This window comes from Lepisma saccharinum, chromosome 30, assembly GCF_977018435.1.
Source record: "Lepisma saccharinum chromosome 30, izLepSacc3.1, whole genome shotgun sequence".
Lineage (NCBI taxonomy): Eukaryota > Metazoa > Arthropoda > Insecta > Zygentoma > Lepismatidae > Lepisma > Lepisma saccharinum.
This window is the reverse complement of record NC_139258.1, coordinates 36,955,354-36,978,587: the sequence shown is the minus strand read 5'-3', so window position 1 is coordinate 36,978,587 and position 23,234 is coordinate 36,955,354. Positions and strand designations below refer to the sequence as shown.

Below are 23,234 nucleotides of genomic sequence, written 5' to 3'. Positions count from 1 at the left end.
TGGTAAGCATGCACAGAAATATTGAATTTTCATTTGCCGAGAAATCTCTGTAAGTTTTAGGTTGACAGAGGGCAAGAAACCACTCCTTTTCACTGGTGCAAGTATGTACAGAAGGCGCCATCTTTAAAAGAACAAAAATGGTGTCTTGAAGCTCACATGTTTAGTGTTGCAGCCTTGAGGTCATTTTGTTAATAACAGTTGATACCCCTCGTGTAAATTTGAACTGTATACAGTCTGCCCTACATTTTTTATTGGACTTTTAAGGTTTTCATTTGACTTTTGTAATATTATAATAATACTGAAGCGAGGGAATTTTTATGAAGAGAAGGGACATTTTTGCCTTTTAAGAAGGGAAATTCTGCGAAACCTAATTATCATCTCCGCCTTACATAACACCAGTTCGCTCTCTCTACCTGTACCGTCACGTAAAGCCAGGCCTGGTTCAAGGCCGTTCCTGGCGTTTCGGAAGCGAGCCACGGGGGAGAGGGAGGGGAAGAAACCCACATTCGACCAGACGTTTCGTCACACTCCGTTCCCAGTCACTTTCTCTCCCGTGCATTGCGTGGAACCAAAACAACGCCGCGTGCCCCGTCGATTCCCGCAGTTCGTGCTACGCGCTGAAGGAACGAATACCCGACCGAGCAATGAAGAACCTTCTGGACATCCTGATCTACCACGTGCAGCTGGTCTACTATATCCTGGAGACGTTGGTGCTCACCCTCATCCCTCGCCAGTTCAGGGCGAAGAGTGTCAAGGGTGAGATCATCCTCATCACCGGCGGGGGTAGCGGCATCGGGAGGCAGCTGGCTCTGAAGTTCGCGAGACTCGGAGGGAAGATTGTCATCTGGGATGTCAACAGGGAAGGTAAATAATCTCTGGTATACAGCCTTCTCCCGTTGTAGTTTGAAGATAAAGGAGTCCACAAACGTATGTAAAATGCATTCAAGTCGGAAAGAATTAAACCAATCTCCGCGCTAGAGTGGTTAGCACAGGGCACCAGGGATCCCAGTGTGGGTCTATCAATTTCACCATATCACTCCCTCATCTACACGATTAGTCAAATATGACAAAAAAAGCGATGTAAAATATACCAAATCAAGTTGGTATCGTTGTACAGCCATAACCATTGATTCCAGAGGTTTATTGGTTGATTAATTTGTTTTATTTTACTTCGCTTTTATGTCACTTCTAGCTGATCTCGGAGATGAGAATGGATAGTGGCGAAGTTGTTAGCACATCGCGCTACGATGCCAGAAGTCCCGGGTTCGAATCCCGGCCTGGCCATGGATGTTTGCGAGTGTCCATTCATCAATTTCATCATATCATCACTCATCCCCATCGTCGCAAATTAGCCAAAAGTGGCAGAAAAAGCGAAGTAAAATAGAGCAAATCAATATACAAACACCCATGGACAGGATGAGCCTCACTATCACTCATGGCCCTAACACACGTCAGAACCTCGTTAGTCTGCAGAATGCAGTCCAGGGTGTACTACATGGAAGAGAGTTTGACACTTGTGTGCCTTCACAAAGGGTCGCTGGAACAGTGCAGAAATGTACGTTCCCAACCAACCTATTTAGGAAATGAAGATCATGTGAAATGAGAGGCTGTTTACCTTCACGGAATGTCATCGCCTTTTATTGGTGATGTAGTGGTAACGCTCTCACCTTGCAATCAAATGGTCCCGGGTTCGACAGTAGTTCGGATCTTAGTATAAATTGTAGGCCCAGTCCCGATTAGACTATCCGGACATAAAATCGATTATCATGAAGTGTCATTCATCTCTCGGTGGCCTGGGCATAGGTGTTCTTTTGTGAGTGACCTTTCACCAATTTCATCTAATCGTCGCGATTATCCGAAAAAGGCTCGTAAAATAGCAAGAACAGAAATACATTCTCCTCCCATGTAAGAGTTATTTATCTGTTGTTGAAAAGGCCCAAGTTCCTTTTGTTTTATTGCGATTTCATCATGCCATGAATACAATTTTAACATGGTTCGATTTCGATTTACTTTTGTTAACACATACTGCGGAGTTTTAGCGATTACTTAAGATTTTGTTCAATGTATGCTTTCGTAGTTAGGTTAGACAGGCCAGGTTTGGTTCTCTTAGTATTAAAATAAAGTCCCTAAATGCATTCTACTAGGGTTCCGATTTACTTCTACATTCATTCCCACTAGTCTACGATACTTACAGTCGCTTGTCAACGGAAAATATAGCTATTGTCCATGGGAAGTCCGCATGCTTGCGTAAAGTAATTTTAAAGTTGTTTTCTTCAACATAAATCAATTTTTTTCGAAATCCAAACACTGCTCATTACTTTAAGGAAGTATTTCGCGTGACAATGATTGCCAAAATTCTACGATAATTAGTCTTGCTGCTAGGAAAATTTGAAAAGAAATTATAAAACAATCGGAACCTTTACCGATTTTGTTTGCGTGGGTGCAAACATGCATATCCACCTTGCTGGGCTAATGCGTTGAATGATCGATTTCGACCTCACCGTAGATGGTTCTAGGTTAGAGTCCTGGATTTACGACTATCCCTTCATCAATTTCATCTAATCATCATTCAGTCTTAGGGTTATTGTCACAGTTAGCCAATGTGGTGGAAAAGCAAAGCTGAATAACAAAAATCAATCAATCAGTTTTTCATATATCCTAGATCAAATGCTCGCCTTAAATAATGGGTGACTAGTGGATTAGTGCCGAGATGTTACAATAATTCTTTTCCCATCTATTCTATAAAAACATTCATTCTCATCATTGCGATCATCAGAGCGGTGCAAAAATCTCGCTCAAAATTTATAGTACACCTACGTCTTTTGTGGAAAAGAAAAAACAAAAACACACATGGTTTTGATATGATCTGTTTCTTTTCGAAACACACGTTAATTCTTTTGTGGTTACTTCTTTGCAAAATGTAAATTGCATTTTTTAAGTTTTAATTTTCTATTATAATAGAAAATGGAAAGTACATGCACCGCAAAATTGAATATACGCAGTAATTTAGGAAAATATGTCTATTTAATATATGGTAATAATGATATTTGCACACAGTAATTCCTATCAAGGCCGAAGCGAGGGGCGGCTACCGGCTAGGGGGCTGAAGCCTAGGGCGTCATCCAAGGCTTATTTTTCTTTAAATATAAATAAAAATAAAGAAAAAAAACATCAGAATATGCAACGGAGAAATTTAAGCTTGGCAGAGGTATATTCTGATAACACACTGCTTGAATTTTCCTTTTTCCAAAGTATTAGTAATTGTTTTTAACCAGTGGCGTATGCTGAGCCCAAGACCTGGACTATCTCATTATAATTCATGCCCCTAGGTCATGGAGGAAGGGAGGAGACTAGGCTCGCGCAAACCCCCGGTTCAAATTGCCAACTCGTAAGAATTGAGTTTGCCAACTCGTAAGAATTGAGGTTGCCAACTCGTAAGAATTGAGGTTGCCAACTCGTAAGAATTTAGGTTGCCAACTCGTAAGAATTTAGGTTGCCAACTCGTAAGAATTGAGGTTGCCAACTCGTAAGAATTGAGGTTGCCAACTCGTAAGAATTGAGGTTGCCAACTCGTAAGCATTGAGGTTGCCAACTCGTAAGCATTCTGGTTGCCAACTCCTAATAATTCAGGTTGCAACTTCAGAATCGCCATTGTCTTCTTATTGAAATTAGTTTTATTCACAGTTTCTAAACGATTTTACTTCGACATTACTGAAATATTCTTAAAGATGGTAAACTTTAAGAGTGACGGTTCTGATTTCTATTACTTTACTTGGTACACAGTCCTGCACCGTCGCCGTGCTGTTCAATGCGTCATGCTTTGGAGTCTGTGCACAGGTTCGAGTCTCCTGGGGGAAGCGTAACAGTCTTTCTCCCGAGATTACGGCCTGTGTATGGGACCAGTGGATACCCAACATCGTGAGGTATTTGAGGAGCTACGAATGAGTAGCGTAACCCGGTCATGAAAACCAGCAATTGTCTTTCTGATCACACGTCACTCTGCAACTGGTTGGGTGATCCTCCCACCTCAGGTAGGAGTGAGGCCTGCAGTTGGTAAGTAGACACTGGCCTTACGAGCAGTTACGCAACGGGTTATTTTACTTGCTATACAAGAAACTAGTTTAGTTGTTACGATGTGAAAGTCAAAGCCCATCCTTTTCTTACAAGCAGTTTTTATTTGCTTCGACTTAACGCTCCCAAAGTAATTTCTCATTCAGTTACCTCAAACTTTTAAAGCGGTTTAAATGCATATTCTGTTGTTTCTGTGCAATTTCACACACTATATTATCGTTATTTCGTGTCTTATGCTTCCAATTAATAACTATTAACTAGCTCCACATGACAAAATAATTCAAAACCAATTTCTTTTTCGATTTTTATTTTTTCAATATTGACATGTGAGGAGGGTTAAATATTGCATCATAATTAAGCATATTACTTTCATTTGACAAGTAGGTTAAAGCCCTGTACGAATTATGGGACTTAACCTGCGATTGATAGTAAGGAATTATCTCGTTTAAATTTATTTCAACTCCTGTCATCCCAAATTTCATCAATGTCTGATATACAAATCACACTTGTTACTATAGAAGAAAAATTTCACTGTCTACCGTCATACTCGTGGGATATACGAGCATTTGCGGTCGTTTCATTGAACTTTCGCTCTTTACGCAAGATTAATTTTCATTGTAAAATAGTAATTTTCTTTTACAAAATAATAATGAGCATTTCCATTCGTGGATTTCATTCTGCTAACCATGTGACGAAAATTTCGACATCGCACATGCACGTTACCCTACAATAATGGAACGTAGAGAATGTCTTTTATTATTTGTTTTTAAAATGCGTGCACTTAACATTTTGTAGGTTTGTTTTGAATTGTACGTTCATTTTCTGCGTCAGGAATTATGTACTTCTTGTTATTAATTACATACAAAAGTTATAACGTGTCTAAGTTATTTTCCCCTTAACTCAATTGGCATGAACGTATTACTCTACAGGTAAAATATGCTTTTACAACTTAATTGTTGTTTGTTTCTCGTAATAAGGTCAGTATACATTCAATTTGGTGCGCCATTGCATGTAAAACTATGCAAACATCAGAAGGGTCTTGGCTTTGCAGCGTTTTGTTCTTGGCATGACATTGACATATATTTCATAAACATTGACAAGTTGTTTCGTTTCGCTTAACTTATCTCTGTAAATACACAATGTAATCATGTTGATACATGGTGAAATATTTAGTTACCTCTTGTTAATGTACATAAACACCGGAAGACAACGTTTTCCCCATGAATGGCATAGTATCTGGCTACACTTTTAATGCTCCATTTGCAAGTGGAATTTGTAATCATTCTTTCGCGGTAGCATGACTTCAGGCAACTAGTCCATTGTTAACCTCCAACAGACAGAAGAACTTGGCAGTAAATACCACAAATATGCATTTATAAGTTCATTGGCGCCGACTTTAGGGGGTCAAGTCACTTTCTGCCAATCTCCCCCCAAATTCATAAAGAAGTATATACCTACATTATACAGAAAAGAAATATTGTTGCCAATCCCGCAATGTGTATTTGATGTGAAGTTTACGCCTCTGATTGTTACATTTTAAGGGCGCAAAATCTCAAACTAAGTCTCTTCATTCACTTCTAACTGGATATTGTCCATAATAGCTCATGCGAGGTGTTCTTGCCGGGTTTGATCCTCGATGGAAGCTCTAAAATGTCGATGTTGATCCAGCATCGTGAGGACATTTGAGAAGCTACTTGAAAATAAGTAGCGGGTTTAGGTCTTGAAAGCCGATTTATACCAATAGAATTCGATTTGGTAACCACGCGTCACCTAACGAAAATCGGCTTGGCAGAAACTTCCCATCATAGGGCCGTTTGCACCACTAAGTTTAGTTAACGACATAACGGTCATACAGCATCACAGAGAGAGTATGGTAATCCGCGTACAGCATATCTTGTGCATACTATTTCAGATATACTTCAAGGTGGCAAAAGTGGGTCACCAAAATAGCACAATTTGACTTAACCCTAGCATACGAGAAACTTACTTACCTGAGAGGGTATTTTTATCACTAAAATGAAAGAAACCATTTTATTATTATTGAATTCCTGCTTCCTTTGTTGATTATATGTGTGCAGTTAATTATAATAATGATAAAAATTACCATCATTAATAAAAAATAATAACCAATTATTGCCTGAGTGTCATTCGCATATTTTACCATTCACTATAACTCACAAAATCTATAATATTATTTCAATGGTGCTTTTTGTTTATAGAGGTGCAATTGTTTATTAATTATAATAATTACAATAATTACCATCATTACCAGCCAATTGTACACTGTGACTGGAAGGACCGGATTAATGTGGGTGCTATTGATGCTGTAGCATTAGGCCCATTTTTGAAATAGGTCCAGATGAAAACAGACGAGAATTTTCGGAAAGCTGAACAGTTTTCTCTTGCTATATTAACCTGAAAATAAATCTTAGAATGAAATTTGGAGCCCCAATTTCAGCTAGACACAGCGTTACTTATTATACATTTAATATTATTCTTTGCGCTGTGACGTAACTATAACGTCGTTGTGTTTATTGTTCACGGAAGATTTCAAGCATCAGGCCCAATTTCGTCTTAATCCGGCGCTGGTCACTGGTATGAGTGTCTTGAATAACACGCATTCAAAACTGGCGTCTGATAGGCCCACCAAGTGCATTTTGCCTCCTATTTACATTACGTTCATGTTTTTATGAACAAAAGCAATACAGAAATATAGGGAACACCCTTGTGAACAATGTAATGTATTTTCAATTTTTATGAAAATATTCACAGTTGAAAATTAGGAAAAAAGTAGAGGTGGTGGGCCTGACAGACCCCCCCCCCCCTCGGGTAAGCTAGTATTAAGTATAACACTTGACATTATAGTATATGAAAACCTTTTTTAAGGCATATAATCGTCATGATGGGAAAAATGGGTTATCCCTAGTATTTTTTTCATGATAATGATAGGCAATTAATATACTCTCATAAATCTAAAAAAAACAGCACCAAAATATCTTGCAGCTTTTCAATAAAGTTCATTTCAATTTTTTGTGCATAATGTTTAATTTTATAGTTGTGAATGGTTCAAGTCTTTAATACACATCATCGGATATGTATGCAGTTCCAAATGACATAATGGATTGCAGAAAACGTATTTTAAATATCCGGAAGGTATTAAAGAAGCTTCTATCTTATAAATGCATTATAGACCAAATGGGAAATTACAGATATATAAGTAGATATAACTAGCAAATGATAAAACCAACAATTTTTTTATGGAAATCGACTAAATTCATCATTTTACACATAGGTAAAATGAACCAAAACTATTGCCATTAAAAATATAATAAACTTGTAACTACGCATAGCTAATCAAAAGTATTTTCAATGCCCAGCTCACTACACGGTCTGAGAAGCTATTTCTAATAATTATCATATATATTACAATTATTACATGCCTAACCTTCTTGCCCAACCATAGCGGCCACCGGAGTAGGGCAACCTGGCCAGGCCACCTCATTATATAGTAACATTACCTGGGGCATGCTTTTTGTTTTTGTGAACATGTTAACGTTTCTTTTTTGCGCTAAATACTGGTTTCTGAGACGAAATTCAAACTTGCTGTTTTTTTTTATATATTAAACTGATACTTCAGTTTTAGAAGAAAGCAATATTAAGGTTTTTATAAATAATATACGTGCTATGAAATAATGATACTTGTTTTGTTTGAATGTCACAGCATATAAGCTGTTTTGCAGTAATCAGCGGAAAAATATTAAATTTACGATCTCCTGCATTTCATTGTTTGTTTCATAATGCCTGGTTATTTATAATCTTCAGTCACATCTAGCCCTTGTCATTGGCTCACTCAATCATACGGTTTTAAACAATAAACAAGTATTGCAAGCAGCTGCCTGCAGTTGCTGGTTTAACAACTTTTTCAAGTCGTGACCAGGTCAACTTAATAGCAACAAGTCATGCCACCTTGCTGTCCTAAGTTTTTGCACGTAGTCCCATGTCTCGAGTGAAAACCTCGCAAAAGCTTCGAGTATCTTTCAGCATTTTTAGAAATTATTGAGCAAGGCCAGTTTTGCGCAGCAAGTTTTCCTTCAAAAATGCTTCTAGATGCTAAGAGATGTAGTTCTGCGATTTCAAGCCGATATTGGGTCTTTCATTTTGCAACGTTGTCACTAAAGTCTGTAATGTACAGGCCAGATTTATGCCTATAGGACGTGGGGCGCACGTTTAGGGGGGAGGGGGAGTACATCATCGTAATGCGATCTGGGCGCTTCCCTTGGATTATTTTATTTTCGTTCCAAAAAATTTTCACTTGTCACGGATTTGAACGAAGATTCGGTTTGTGAATCAAAACAAAAACTGGCCACGCAAATTGAAAGCATCTCTGGTTAGATACCAGATGGAACCACATTGCACAATTGTTTGAATCCCACTATAAACTGTAGGTCCAGTTCCGATTAGACTATCTGTGCATAAAGACTGAGCTACCGCAGTAACTGGAGCCTAAACGTCATTTTCTCGTACTTGGAAGCCTTGTCAGGCGTTGCAACTTTCACACCACTGCACTGATGAGTGCTTGTTTGACCTGTTCATTTGCCTTGTACTTGAAAACTTGCCGAGGGATCATGTAGGACAGCATTGCATTCTCTCATTTTGTTCCTGTTGTAATGATGCCCGAGCATGATTTTAGACTTGTGTAATAATGCTTGATTTTCGCTGTTTCGCTCTTGGGATTGCAAAATGTAATGTAAATCACAAAAAAAACCTTGGTGTTAAATTTGCATTATTTAGCGAATTCATATGCCTAAAAACATAAACTATAAAGCACTCGGAGTTGTGCCCCACTCCCCTTAATCCAGAAAAACGACTATTTGTTGTGAAGCATATGTAAGACGCAGCGACAACTTAAAGGTAATGACAATTCCAAGATTGCTTATGGGGAGAAGTAGTTCAATAAATTACGCAACTATATTTTTTAAACTCAACTGTTCCTTTAAAGTGGTTTTTGGAATAAATTCTGTGCTTGGAAAGAAACAGACAATTGAGACATAGAATTCTGCATTACTGTCATTTTCCGTCGCCTTAAAAACTGTAACAATATTCTAGATCCCTTTGCACTCTAAAATTACGAAATATTAATTAGAAAGATAATTACTACATGCGAAATAAATAAGGTTATTAAGTTTCCTTAAATGTAATAATTAAAAGGCCAGGTTTCCACGATTTTTCGTATTGTCAAACAATTATAAAGTTGTCAGATTCTCATTACATAAGCATTGTATAAAAGGTAAACAAAGAGGTGAAAAAACCTCCTCCCTCACCCACTCTTCAAGGTCAGGCATTTGCGCTTTGGAAATTGAAATAACTCGTTGGCGACCAAACAGCTAATTGAGTGTCTGGATCACGATCTCGACACCAAAGGTTCCTGATTAGTGTCCTTCCCCCACAATTCAATGCGCGAAATCACGCTCTGCCGCCATATTTCAGGCAAACAGATCAGATTCTGCGTTGAAAACAAGGTGGCTAAGCATTGTTCGTGCGATCTTTGTCGAAGGTATGATTATCATGATCATATGAGGAACGTGTATAAAATATCTCAAATTTCTCGCTGTAAGAAATTTTCTCATACACTGTCCTTAACACGTACAGTGGGATCCATGAGTATTACCGTGCAAATTGTCCATCACCATGTTCGTGCACCTTATTTGACCCAATAAGAGCTTCAAGAATTAAAAGAAATCTCAAAACAAGGTGTGGACAAAATCTGCACCAGCGTACATAAAAATCCATAACTTAAAAACACACAGCATGTAAGAGAAAAATTAATGAAAATAGTCATGGACAATTTGCACGATAATACCAATGGATCCCACTGTACGAATCTGTTTACCAGACTTCGTGCTGTTTCTTCCTAAAGTGCACTGCGTGATCTTTTTTTAATTTGGACATATGTTAATGTATTCTCTAAAGTCTATAGATTCGAAAAGTAACAAAATATTAGTTATTGCCTCAAAATTGCCTACGCGATCACAATAATTTCGTAATGCATAAGAATAAAAATGGCCATTATGGATCCATACTACTGTTGTAGCTGGTCTCTTGTTTCGTTTTTGTCCCCATTGTTACATTATTATTTCTTTCCTGGTTGAAATGATTAACTTTTCATCTAAAATATATATTGAGTCATTAGGTAGAAGATAGAAAGAAAAATCTTAATTTTGAATACATTTTTTACACCATATACATTTTTTAAGCGAGTTCAGCTATCTGCTTTGTTCGTTCGCAACGTATCCGCACCACTCCAAAACCGACCATACGCGTATCAAACTTAGGGTCTGACTAATTACTGAAGTTGGATTCCACTCGTGGATGAATGGCTTTGCATCTGTATAGTCTGTTCTCTATCCGATGTCATTTTTGTCGAAGAGCTAAGACAATAAAAACAGCTTAACCGTTTCTGTCTTTCAGAGGGCACGAAAAAGTTCAATCTAAGTAGAATATGTGATGCTATGAATTTCAGTAACTCTTTCCTTCTTTGTAGATAATAGATCCAAGGAAGAAATTGCCTATCAATTTCGACAGAGAATGTTTGTCAATGTTGTCAAGTACATGCTGTCTATCCAGGAAGATCGGTTTGAAAATCACTTTTAAATTATTTCTGAAAAACAATTTGAAGAAAGTGAACCGTAATTTTCTTGGAAAATGTCATCCTGTCTTGTTGATTACCTGTTTTGTAACAAACTACTACCCAGGACATTCATGCAATTTTCGTCAGGCTAAGAAAGACTGTTATGCAAGCAATTCTTGTAATAACCATATTTACTTTGCCTTTTCGTAAACATTGTATAGATAGGGATAAGAGAAATCCTCGGTCAGTATTAGGGTTCATTGTATGCATTTTATGCTAACATTAACACTGGGTGATTAGCTTAGAAACCAGATTCTTCCCACCAGGGCCGTAGCTAGAACTGATCTCCAGGGGGGCTCACGAGTTATCAGGGGGGCTCATGGGTTATCACGGGGCTTTGTAAACAAAGTCCATTTTTTAAAAATTGAACAGTATTATCTGAAGGTAAATTATGTCTTGTGGGGGGGGGGCATTGTTAAACAAAATTTATAAATATCAAACAAATACTACATTCTCCTACATCTTTTAAAACATCTCTTGAACTGTTAATTGACTGATACTGAAATTATCCCTTACACGCTGCATAGTACTTTAGATGATAGATATTTATATCATACAAAAATGCAAAATATTCAATCACAGTGCCTACAGTACATTCCACCCCCGGCCGAAGCAATGAAACTCCTCTTCGTTTCCAAAACTTGGGAGCTGTTGACCTTTGATGCAGATGCAAAGGGAATTTGCATGATGACATCAAAGCCACAGATTTCTGTCTAACCGGGAGGTCGCAATAGGGACAGTGAAGGTACAGATAAAGAAGCTCTCCTGAGAAAGAACTTACATAGTCTAGATAATCTTCTAAATACTTGCAGCTACTTAGGCTTCTGCTCATAAACAAGATGAGCGAATGTAATAGCTGCTGTTCATGTTCTGTGGATTTAGCTATCCTTAAAGTTGTGAGCTGTCTACATTTTCACTCTTCACTGCAAACAAATGATAGAAAATAGTTTTACCTAATGTCAAGGGTGGCTGATGCCAGTGCCAGGGTGGCTGACGATAGTTCCGGGGGGCTCAGCCCCCTGGCCCTGCCTGGCTACGGGCCTGCTTCCCACTTGAATTGCTATTGACTTGTTGTCTCTAGTTATCGTCTACCTTCAACACAGTACTATCGGTTCAACTAAATCTTTGGGCGAAGTCCCATTGAATTTTTGTTGTGTTTCTTCTGGATTATAGAAGACCCTAGGAATGATAGTTTTGGCGCAGAATAGGCATTTGCATTTTGAATATACGAGGGTAAATCAAAACGTAATTGCAATTTTCACATAACATATTTATTTCCACACAAGAAGAACAACTACACATATCACTTTTCCACATATGCCCCCTGCACGGCAATGCACTTTTGGTATCGTGCAATCAGCTTCAGTTACACGTGGTGACGTCAGACACACCCATTCTTCGTTTATTCCTGCGAAAACACAAATTTGCCATTAGTTTTTGATTTACCGTCGTATTATCAGCTTTGTTTCCATTTCAACTTTTAATCTGAGATCCTGGGTTCTAATATAGTAATTTAGTGCACTTCTACGTGGGCTCGTTGACCTGACTGTCGTTCTGAGCGGCCAGAAACTTGTCATACGAAGCCTTAATTGTCTTTACGTCTGGTGGCTCCCGTTCAAACGTACGTCTGAAATGTATTTGGACTGAAATTGCCGATTTCGTTTCCGCATACCACATCCCACACTACGCTCTCTTGTAATGTCGTCATCGTTGCTAATTACTAAGAAAAAAATTATTTTTGAGTTGCTTTACATGATGCCGCAAACCGCAAGGTTCTGTCGAAAAGTTTCCTCACAATTGTAATTAGAAATCAGTGAGGTCTCATGTGGACAACCTGTATAATTTTATTTGTTCTCTCGTCTATTTTGTCACGTAGCAATTAGACTAGAAGTGTACAGAAGAGACAAAGTAAATACAATTTAAGTTAGTGATATGTAGAAGGTGGATGTTTTGAACAGTCTTCACAACACAAAACTATACGATTATATTTATTCTCCAAGAAGTGTACTTTCTGGTAGCAGCCGTATATACTGACTAACTGACCTTGGCAAAAATGCACTTCCTTGATGATAGTAAAAGCCAGACGTATTCTAGGTGATTATTGAATAGTGTGGAAAATTAAGAGACCCTAAGTCGTCAGTTATGGATTTGAAACGTGTGTCGCGTCATTCCGAAAAACTTAGAAGTGTAGCTCATGCGATTGTAAGCGTCATTTTATGTAAACTGTTGTCACTAAAGGAAAGTATAGAGTGTGTGCAATACTGCAATATGCTGCCATATGTATGATGTCAGCGTGACAAAATTATACATGCAAAAATGTTTGCACACCACAATATTCGCAAATACGCAATAACGAAAAAAGTTGCAAACAAACGAAGTCGAAAACTGAAATTTGGATTGGGAATAGTTCGTGGAGCAGTGGTTGAATAACTATCGCTTGACAGTTCGAATCCTCTACATTCCATATAGTTTTTTTTAGCTCATGCATGTTGTCCACAACGTGAGTTAATTTGTAGTTACAATTGGTTTTTACAGCTACAAGTATTAAACGTGACGATAAGAAACATGAGGAAAATTATTCAAAGTTGAAATGAAATTTGTCCGTCAAACACCTTTATACATATTTTGATTATTCAGAAGGTCGTCTACAGAAGTGCCTACTAGTAGTATTCTTGTGTGTATGGAGTGAAGCCTCCTAAAGCGATTACGCTACACCCCGGACTGGACGCTAAAAGTACAATCCTGGAGAGTATTTTAGATATATGGGAGAAATATTTGCAATGATATGCCAATATTAACTGCAATAAGAAAGTTGTGATTCTGGTATCGTGAAAGGCATAAAAAAATCCCACGAAATTTAAAATGTGTCCACAACGGAATTTTTCAATTAATACACAAAAATATTAAAAAACTGAAGAGTAACATTCTTAAGATTATGAACCTACAAACAAACACAAACTCTAAAAATCAGAAAAAATAATACAGATATATCGAACCATACTCTTAAATTAAAAATTATTTTCCTTTTTCTGACCATAATTGCTAGAGTGATGACTATTGCCTTTATAACCGTTAACAAAATTAATATATATATATATATATATATATATATATATATATATATATATATATTTGTCGTGTAGAAGGTACACACATGGACAGTCACGAACACTTCTATGTTGCAACGATTACATTGAAAGTTAAAGGGCATGTTACAACACAGAAGAATCTCTGACTGTGCACAAAGCATCTCTAAAGTACAAGTATGATTCCGTAGAAAATAAGCTCAATTTGATATGATGCAGGGTCTTGACTTGACAATAGGTTGGGAGCGCTGGCTAAGTTTCTGATGATCTGAAGCACGTTCGGACAACGAAGTTAGTAGTAAAGTGTGTTTTATACAGCGTATATTGATACACTTGTATCTTCTGCAAATATGCTGTGTAAAGAAACGATCTGACGGAGTACTAAGTGAGGTGCGTGTACATGCTAATTACCTGTAGTTATAAAATAAGATAATGTAGTAAGTAGTAATGATTTCTCTTCTTTTCAGGAGCCGATGAAACCGTTCGAATGATAAAAGCACTTGGAGGAGAAGGTCACAGCTACGTGTGTGATATATCGAAGAGGGAGGAAGTCTATGAGAAGGCTAAGATGGTTAAGCAAGATGTTGGAAAGGTAGGTGTGTCCTTTAAATGCCGAGCCGGGACTGTCTCTGGAGATAACATAATGTAATAAGTTATTTTGGGAGCTTTTTATACCTTAGTTAATGATTCAGAGTTTCACATTTTGATTCTTTCACGGTCTTTAAAGTGTGTAATTACTAATTTTATGGCGGGTGTAGCATGTGACCTAAAGGGGGAGTTTTTAATCTTTTGATGATCATTTATCTACATGGCTTCAAACCAGGATTCAGGAATCCATAGATTCTAATGTTCCACAACGGGATCGAAACTTTTTTCTCTCACACAATTTAAATTTGGTCCAAGTTGCGTATTGTACCATTGAAAAAGGGTTCCTGGACCGTATTTAAATTGATCCTGAAAATGTTCGTGGACCGAATTGAAACACTTTACAGATAGAAAGGTTCTTTAAGATCTAGAGCCAATTTGTGCTTGCTGATTTTCGCTCCTGAACCTCAATTAAATTTATTTACAATTCCTGTACCTTTTACAACCCTGCTTTAAATTTTTTGCAGGGAAGACTGGAGCAAAGGCTGGTTTTCCGTGCAAAAAGTGTTTTCCCTCATAATTAATTTTAATTATTAGCATATTGGTCTTTATTAAACATGACGTTATTGGTTGATATGTATGAACTATAAGAGGTTATCATTCATAAATCTATCTATGAATCATAGTATCCGAGAACTTAACTTTTTACTTAGAAGAGTCAATGTGAAATCTCGTACCGAAAGCAGTCCCGGCGTTGAAATTGATACTTCGGAAAAATACTCGGTGTCTATAGGCTGAACAGTAAGCTAATAAATAACTTGTCTATTTCCCTTTCTCTAAACCGCTTTATTGTATTTCTGCCTGAAGCTAGCCTAACCAATGGTCCAAATCTGATTTGAGTTACGATGCGCTTCAGGCTTAAATCAAGTGAAGTGGAAGACATTGAGTGTGAGTGCGTTTTCAAGTCTTTAAGCACAGAGATTCTAATCGGATCTGAACCTACAGTTTAAATCCGAACCACTATGTATATGCAAGGCGACGACGGAAGTTGAATCCATGATAACAAACAAACCCAAAAAATGTTTACAAAGGGAATAATAGATCATTTGGTAATCAAAGTAAAGATGTAGAAATGGATTTTATTGAAATTTTGAACATCTCCCACCATCTTAATGTTCCCATGATTTTAGATAGCAGACTTGGATAGCCTATGTGGACTTTATCATTACACCTAACGTTGACGCTGAGATGTGGATTTAAGGCGTGTCTCTCTATTATCACCACTCTTTTGATTTTTGTCCATTAACACTCTAAACAAAAAAAAAAATAACAGATTTTCTCTTTCCACCTAGGTACTTGAAGAGAGAAATTAATTTTCTAATGTTATTATAGCGTGTTAATTTTCAAGAAGCCAATTCCTACTTTTAACACCCTCTCTTCACGTTCGTTCCCTTGCTTTCACCAACGAAATTTACAAATCGTCTTCGCAACTTTCACTTCACATTGAATTGTTGAGACGTCGTGGTACACTGCGATGACATTTCTCTGAGCAAAGTACATTTCCAGTAACACTTCCTGGTGTTCGTATAAGAGTTATTCACCCACAATTCCTCCAGTCGTCTCCTCCAACAGTCACTGAATATAACTCATTATAACTCTTATTGTCATGATTACACAACGAATATTTGCATACATTTCCTTTATCTCCTTACAACTCCACCTACGAGTTCTTCTGATCTTGTTCTGGAACTTAAAGGGACACTCCCTGCTTTCACTTTCTACTTCTTTCATTCATATTTCTTTATAGTTATCACCAGGCTATCACATAACAAACTTCACAAAATACTACTTCACTTCGACATGTACTGTCATTTCAGCGATATATCTACACATCGTAAAATGGTAACATCTCCCTGAAGTTTTCACACGAGCCCAATTATAATTGTCACGAAGTACAACACCAGCCAACTTACGGAAGTAATAATACTTTCGAAACATATAGGAGAAGTTGGTGAATGAAAATAGGCTAGAATTGATCAAACTAACTAACTAACTCTCTAGCCGCCTTAAACCCGAAGGTTCATGGCTGCAGCAACACATGCCTTCCATCTGTCCCTATCTTGAGCAAGATATATATACTCTTTTGCATCCCTACCGATTTCCTTTAGGTCCATCTCAACGTTGTCCCTCCATCTTCGACTTGGTCTTCCTACAGGTCTCTTACCATCAGGTTTTTCCAACAAGAATCCTGTGAACTCCTCTTTCTTCTCCCATTCGTGCCACATGGCCTGCCCACCTAAGTCGATTGATTGGTCAAGACTGAGAATAATTAATGCACCACATTATGCTAAACATTGAATAAAGGCCAAGCGAAGCGGATAGGCATAATTAATCATATAAAGATGAGCCAAATGGAGGCAATTGTTCGATGCTAAAATTGAGAGCCGATGTTCAATCTAATTGCTACTTCGTAGAATAGTGCCTCGTCAAGAGTCCCACATTTTGTAAGCCATAAATTACCATGGTGTGTGAGAATGACGACACAAAAATTGAACACTCAAAAATCTGAGAAACGAGGAATACAAAACATATGGGAGGATAAAGCAAAATTCACTGGAACTGTGTAAAACGCATAAGTGTCCTTTAGTACAAAGAACTTAGGAGTTTGTACAATACGGTCCCAAGTGTCTCAGAGTACAGCGGCTTCCCATGTTCCGGAGAGTTTCAGCGTCCTCGATAGTCCTAGAGAGTTGTTGTATTTCATCGAGTTCAGGTGTTCGATAGGATTCCCGTGTTCGATTGATTGATTGGTTTAATTTATTTTATTTGGCAAATGGCTAAGATGAAGATGAATGGTAATGACATGGGGCAATCACAAACATAAACGGCGCAACACGAGCCACTCAGAGGATTAAAATGGTCTAGACGCCAGAGTCTCGTTAGCCTGTCAAATGTAGTCCGGGGTGTACTATGAGAAAGGTAGTTCTAATGTTCGAGTCTAAATCTCTGAGTGGTGGATAAATACCCTGAGGGTGTACCAGGCGTGGGAGAGCAAGTTGCAAGGCAACAAAATGTAGTGAATCACTCGACTGTCTATGATTCTACAGACTTGTGTTAAAAGTGAAAGTTCAATAACTATTGTGCAGCGCATGACATCTTTTTGCCAAGATCTTTTCATTTTCAAAATATAAATTTTGAATATACGTATCCATGAACACATGCGCAGACTAATTTATATGGGGGTGCCTTAAGGAAAGTTTGTTGCCTGTCTGGACAATATTAGCTTACTTGTCGTAACTTCATGTTCCTTTTTTTATCAGAAACTATTATGTATATGAACAACCCGAGATTCTGCATGCCTACTGAGAACTGGTAAAAGACCAATCAGCTGCACCATACGTGATGAATAATTAACATTATAGTCTGAGCATTGCCTTACACTTTAGGACACGTCTTCCTATCATTATTTATATTATTTAAATAATGAAAGTAAACAATTGAAAATCAGTATCGGTACAGAATAGCCAGCGCTTTGTTTTCTTGTAGGTACGGTTTCAGCAATCTTCTAATTATGTAAACCTTTTTCCTCTATGGCAATTAGGAGCGGACCAAAGCGATTTAAATTAGCGCTTGCGCATGGAGCTGCGCACAAACCTAAAGCGCAGAGAGAGAGAGTGAGAGAGAGAGAGAGAGAGAGAGAGAGAGAGAGAGCAGTGCATCTAAAATGAAACGATATGCGTTACTTTCTTAACATGGATATTAATTTCATCATTTTAATCGTAATTTCAACATTTTTATTTTCTTGGGGACACATTAGAGGGAGGGCAGGCACCCCTGGCACCTTCCGTACATATATGAAACACACATGTTTCTGTATCCCATATTTTTGTATACCTCTAGCCTGGACACCCTGTATAATATCCATGTCTGAACATGACATCACTTTCCTTGTGCTTAACTTACAATGATATTTCCAGCAAAAAAGTTAGCAAAAACTTTTTCGTCATAAACATTTATGCAACTCACAAAAAATTAATAATAAAGCTGTTTTTATTACTTAACTTTCTTTTGTGTTTGGTTAGAACTAGTTATTTCATCATAAGATTCCTGAGACAATTCAAATTCTGGATACGTCCTAGCTACAGAATATAACACATTTATTAATAAAATAGTTTGATGCTTATAATCTGTGTGGTATTCGCAAAGCACATTACCAAATTTACAAAAATATCTAGCAAATTGAGAAGTAAATTGGTAGCAAAATGGCTAGGTTGCAGAAATCTTTGCATTCTAAATGCCTACGTCAAGTGCAAAAATTGACGATTAAACAATAACTAACAACAGTAGCTTCTTTCTGATAAAGAATATGTTGAACTGAATAGATTCTTTGATACTTTGAAACTTGTAATATATTACTGATTAATTTAGTTTGATAGAATTACATACTTCCTTTCATAAAGCTCTTTCTTCTGCGTTATAAAAAGGTCTTAATGGATTGTTGAGTATTTTCGCAAGAGGCTGGAATAACGGTCGATCACCTCGGGCGCCGGGAGATTAAGTAACAGGGAATTACGTACAAGGACAAACCAATCTGCTATTGAGCACAGATGACGTTACTGACCTCTCACGAGGCACTTTCCTTACTTCCTTCTCTAAGCGTTTGCAACATATACTTGCGGTGGACGTACACTTCCAGAAGAGTGTGCAACGCATAATACATGCTTTAAAAATGATCTTCTGTTCTCATTTCATCAATGCAGTTTCATTCGCTGGGGAAGAGTGCACAAGGGGGATAGTTGGTAGATTTGCCTTAATGTTCAAAATTACAATTCCTTTCACGTTGCTTGAGAATTGATGCCGAGATTGCCAAATCATCATTGTAGGATGGGCATCAACTTTCACTTTCACTGGTAGCACAAGATACCAGATTTCGTTGGGGGTGGAAGCGCATGCCTTCGAGCCAAAATATGGTGTAGATGGAAATGTATAATGGATATTTGTTACTCGTCTGTTTGTTGTATCATTGTATCGCCCATGGACATGATCACTCCTGGAATATATCAGGCGAAATTACATATTTTATATATGTAACTTCAATTCAACTATAATAATATTGCATTATTATGAGAAACCTTTAACATATATTTAACTAGTACAGGTTCCTCGCAGAAATATCAAATTCAAACAGTGTTTGCAGAGGGTTAGAATTGTGTTTTAAAGAAAGGGGGGGTCTTGTTTTTTCCTTCCTTGAAAATCCTGCGTAAAGGCTTGTCCTACAGATAATTTGATATGCGTGTATGACATAACTGAGAAGTCATTACTCATATACCGAGACGTCCTTGTAAAATAGAGGTGAGAACGAGACCACCACCTTTTGAACATCACTTTAGAATTGTAGCCCCTTGTAAAGTACTGGCGCCCTTTTTATTATTATTTACTTTTTCTGAGGTCCTACAATAGATAAAAAAATCTTGCTCGTTTCTTACTTGTGCCAGAGTCACCTCATACACAAAATTTATACTTATTGTTTAAAAGCAGCTTTGTTTTGAACAAAAACGATTTGTTCTTGCTTATGTGACTAAAAGCATGTGCAGGAGAGTTTTGAAAATGGAAAACGGCGAAAATTGGAAATGACCAAGTATTTATGACGGCATACTACAGCTACATCAAGGGAAAAATATTATCAGTACTGATTAGTTTGTTATGAAATAATGCCTCGTTGAGATGGGAATCGTTTTTACAATTTTGTTATATTAGAAATACTGTGAACATGGGCGTCCGGAAGGGGGCAAGGGGGAGGGAACGTGGCCCCCCTGGAAAATGAAAGTCAACCAAACATTATATATTTGTCACATATAATTTCATTTCAGCCACAATTATATGTCTTAATTATTGCATGAACATGATAAATTCAAATTTAAGCAATGTTTTTTGAGGGAATAACACTATTATTGGGGAAAATTTACCTTGTTTGCCCCCCCTGGAAAAAAATACCTTGCCCCTCCCTGGAAAAAATCCTGCGGACGTCCGCTATAGCAATTGTACTCAGTAGACTCCGTGGTAACGCACCAATAGAACCGAAACACACAGTTGTTCGTACAGGGCAAACGTATAGAGAGAGTCTGATTTGCTGAAGAGCATTGACATAGGGATTAGGAGTTTTGGGACAACGTGATCTTGTCCGATAAAACCAAAATAAATCTGCACAGATCAGATGGCGTGACCAGTGTGTGGATGAAAACAAATGCGCAAGAATATATAGCCAATAAAACGCCTACGGTAAAACATGGTGGAGGATCCATTATGATCTGGGCCTGTATGTTGACTAAAGGAGTTGGGAAAATGCAAATCATTGGTGGAATCATCTACAAACATGTCTGTAATAATATCCTGAAGAATAACGTGAAAAAAAATGCCCAGCAAATGAGGTTGCCAAGTGTGTTCACATTCCAGCCGGATAACGACAGCAAACATACTGCTCAACTCAACAGGGACTGGTTGGTTTTGAATACACCAAAACAGTTGAAAACACTAGTTTAAAGTTCAGATCTGAATCCGATTGAGCATTTGTGGACATTTTTGAAGAAACTTGTCCATAAACATGAGTGCAAGTAAAAAGATGATCTGAAGAGGGCCGTCGCTTTTAGAGTGTGAGGGAATCCGCCCATACATCTGCAAGACCTTGGTCGCTTCTATGCACAGGAGATGTCAAGCAGTTATTAAGCCCGAGTGTTGTGCATCTGGCTATTAAACTGTCTCATTTTGTAACATTTTTGTGTTTGTTTTTCAGTTTTCATTGCAACTGTACGAACAGAAATGTGACATCAAAGAAGCATGTTTGTGTGTTTTTTCTTTAATAATAAAGTTTATGGGGAACAGACGGTTTTAAATAAATCACCGTGTGTGTTATAACTACATATTCCCTACATGTAGTTTTTACATATTTGTAAAATACATAATGTACTAAGGCTTATTGTAATCTTTGATTTCGTTTACTTCTCACACTTCATCTGTACGAACAACATTGTGAGTAACTGTAGGCTATATAACGTCAAATGTGCATTAGAAGCTTTATCGAAAGACAGTATGTTTGTGAAGGGGGTTTATTTTTTATTTATTTATAGTTGCTTTCTCACTTCTTTGTGTTGTTTGTAATAGGGTTATTGTTGTTTGTTATTGTTTATTTCTTCTTGCAGGTATACATGTTGATCAACAATGCAGGAATTGTTTCTGGAAAGTCATTCCTTAATACTCCTGACACCATGATTCAGAAGACATTCGATGTTAACATTCTGGCTCATTTCTGGGTAAGTACGGCGTAATTTTTTATATTTTGCAACAGTGTGAAATAAACTTTCCACATTGAATGGCAGAGGTTCAAAGCTTCGAAGTGACAGATCAGCATCTGTCACTGTCTCTCAGATGCTCCCGACTGTCTTCCGTCTATTCAAAACATGAAACAATTTCTGTTGTTTCAAACTTTTGCTTCTGTGAGGGGATCTGTTTGTTTTAGTTTATCAACATTATCTTCTTAGAGAGAGATAACTGTAGGTACATTATTATGTTATTATTACTATTATTATTATAACTAGAAGAAAATATTATAAATACTACATTCATTTCCTTACTCAAATATATTTCCTGGACAAAGATTTCACGAATTGTTATTGCATTTTGAAAAACATATATTAGAAATTTTCTCATCTATAGAATTTTTTTAAAAAATATTTTCGTGCATATATTTAATGTGAAAATAACTCAAGTATATTAATATATCATTGTTTTCTTCTGCCAAAACATATATGCTTACAATATTGTGGCCGCGGTGGCTCAGTCGGTAACGCGTCTGACTACCATGCTAAAGGTCCCGGGTTCGATCCCCGGCCGGTTCAAATCCGGGAACTTTTCTAGCGTTGGAAGCGGCCCCGGCGCCCACCCAGCGTCGAATAACATGGGTACCTGGGGGAAACCCTGGGGGGTAAAGGCGGTCAGGGGCGTGATGCTGATTATATCATCCCACTCACGACCGGATCAAGAAAGTGTGGGGCGTTTCCCCCCACACCCCTATACGCCTTCATGGTGTGGTGTTATGCACAGGGGAGCACTTTACCTTTTTTTTATATTGTAAAATATCTCTTAATAAAGTAGCGTGAACTATGAATTACTCTTCGCATTTGAAAGCATGAAAGGATACTTGTATTGTTATGGGGAGGGGGGGGGGAGAGTCATTGCTGGTAGAGTTGAAAACTTACTTAAGTTGCAACGTATACCTTGGTATCAGGTATGATGAGGAGGCGAATCCTCGGCTCATCCATTTCCCCGTCAAATCAAACCCTGCACTGTAGTTCATATACCATACAAAAAAAAATGCCTTCACCTTACAATCGAGTAAGCCTCTTACGTCACAAAAAATGTATGTAAAGGCTATCATGATGTGTGAGGGAGGTTGTAAATGTTACGTTGTGGGCGTAGACCATAAATCTTTCCAAAGGGCAACAATTCCTGTACTTCCGTTTTTCTTCTATTGCTCTTACTGCACATAAAAAAGAAAGTGCTTTGAAAGTTCGAGACAATAAAATTTCCGCATTGAAATTACGTTGCCCATGGACAATGGCTGTTCGAAACCTACATTGCTCAAGTGGGCTTGGAATTAAACAAATATTTCGCGTAGGTCTATCTAAGTGAAAGTTCAGTGATTGCTTAAAGACTTTCAGTTGCAATGCTTTTGAAATTTCCATCAGAGTCAGAGAGATGAAAACTGAGCTTTGCAGATGTAACGAGACGACTCGCACAGAATTGATGTC

General features: G+C 37.7%; 1 protein-coding gene across 1 annotated transcript in view; it reads left to right on the top strand.

Annotated features, from left to right (window-relative positions):
* The first annotated feature begins 506 nt into the window (after window positions 1-506).
* The window catches only part of LOC145982038 (short-chain dehydrogenase/reductase family 16C member 6-like), a 51,388-nt gene continuing 28,660 nt past the window's right edge, over window positions 507-23,234 (top strand). Inside the window, exons 1-3 of the mRNA XM_083115613.1 lie at window positions 507-864; window positions 14,313-14,437; window positions 21,627-21,737. Of these exons, the coding sequence (XP_082971739.1) occupies window positions 645-864; window positions 14,313-14,437; window positions 21,627-21,737 (456 nt within the window). The 5' untranslated portion in view covers window positions 507-644. The remainder of the gene's footprint in view (window positions 865-14,312; window positions 14,438-21,626; window positions 21,738-23,234) is intronic.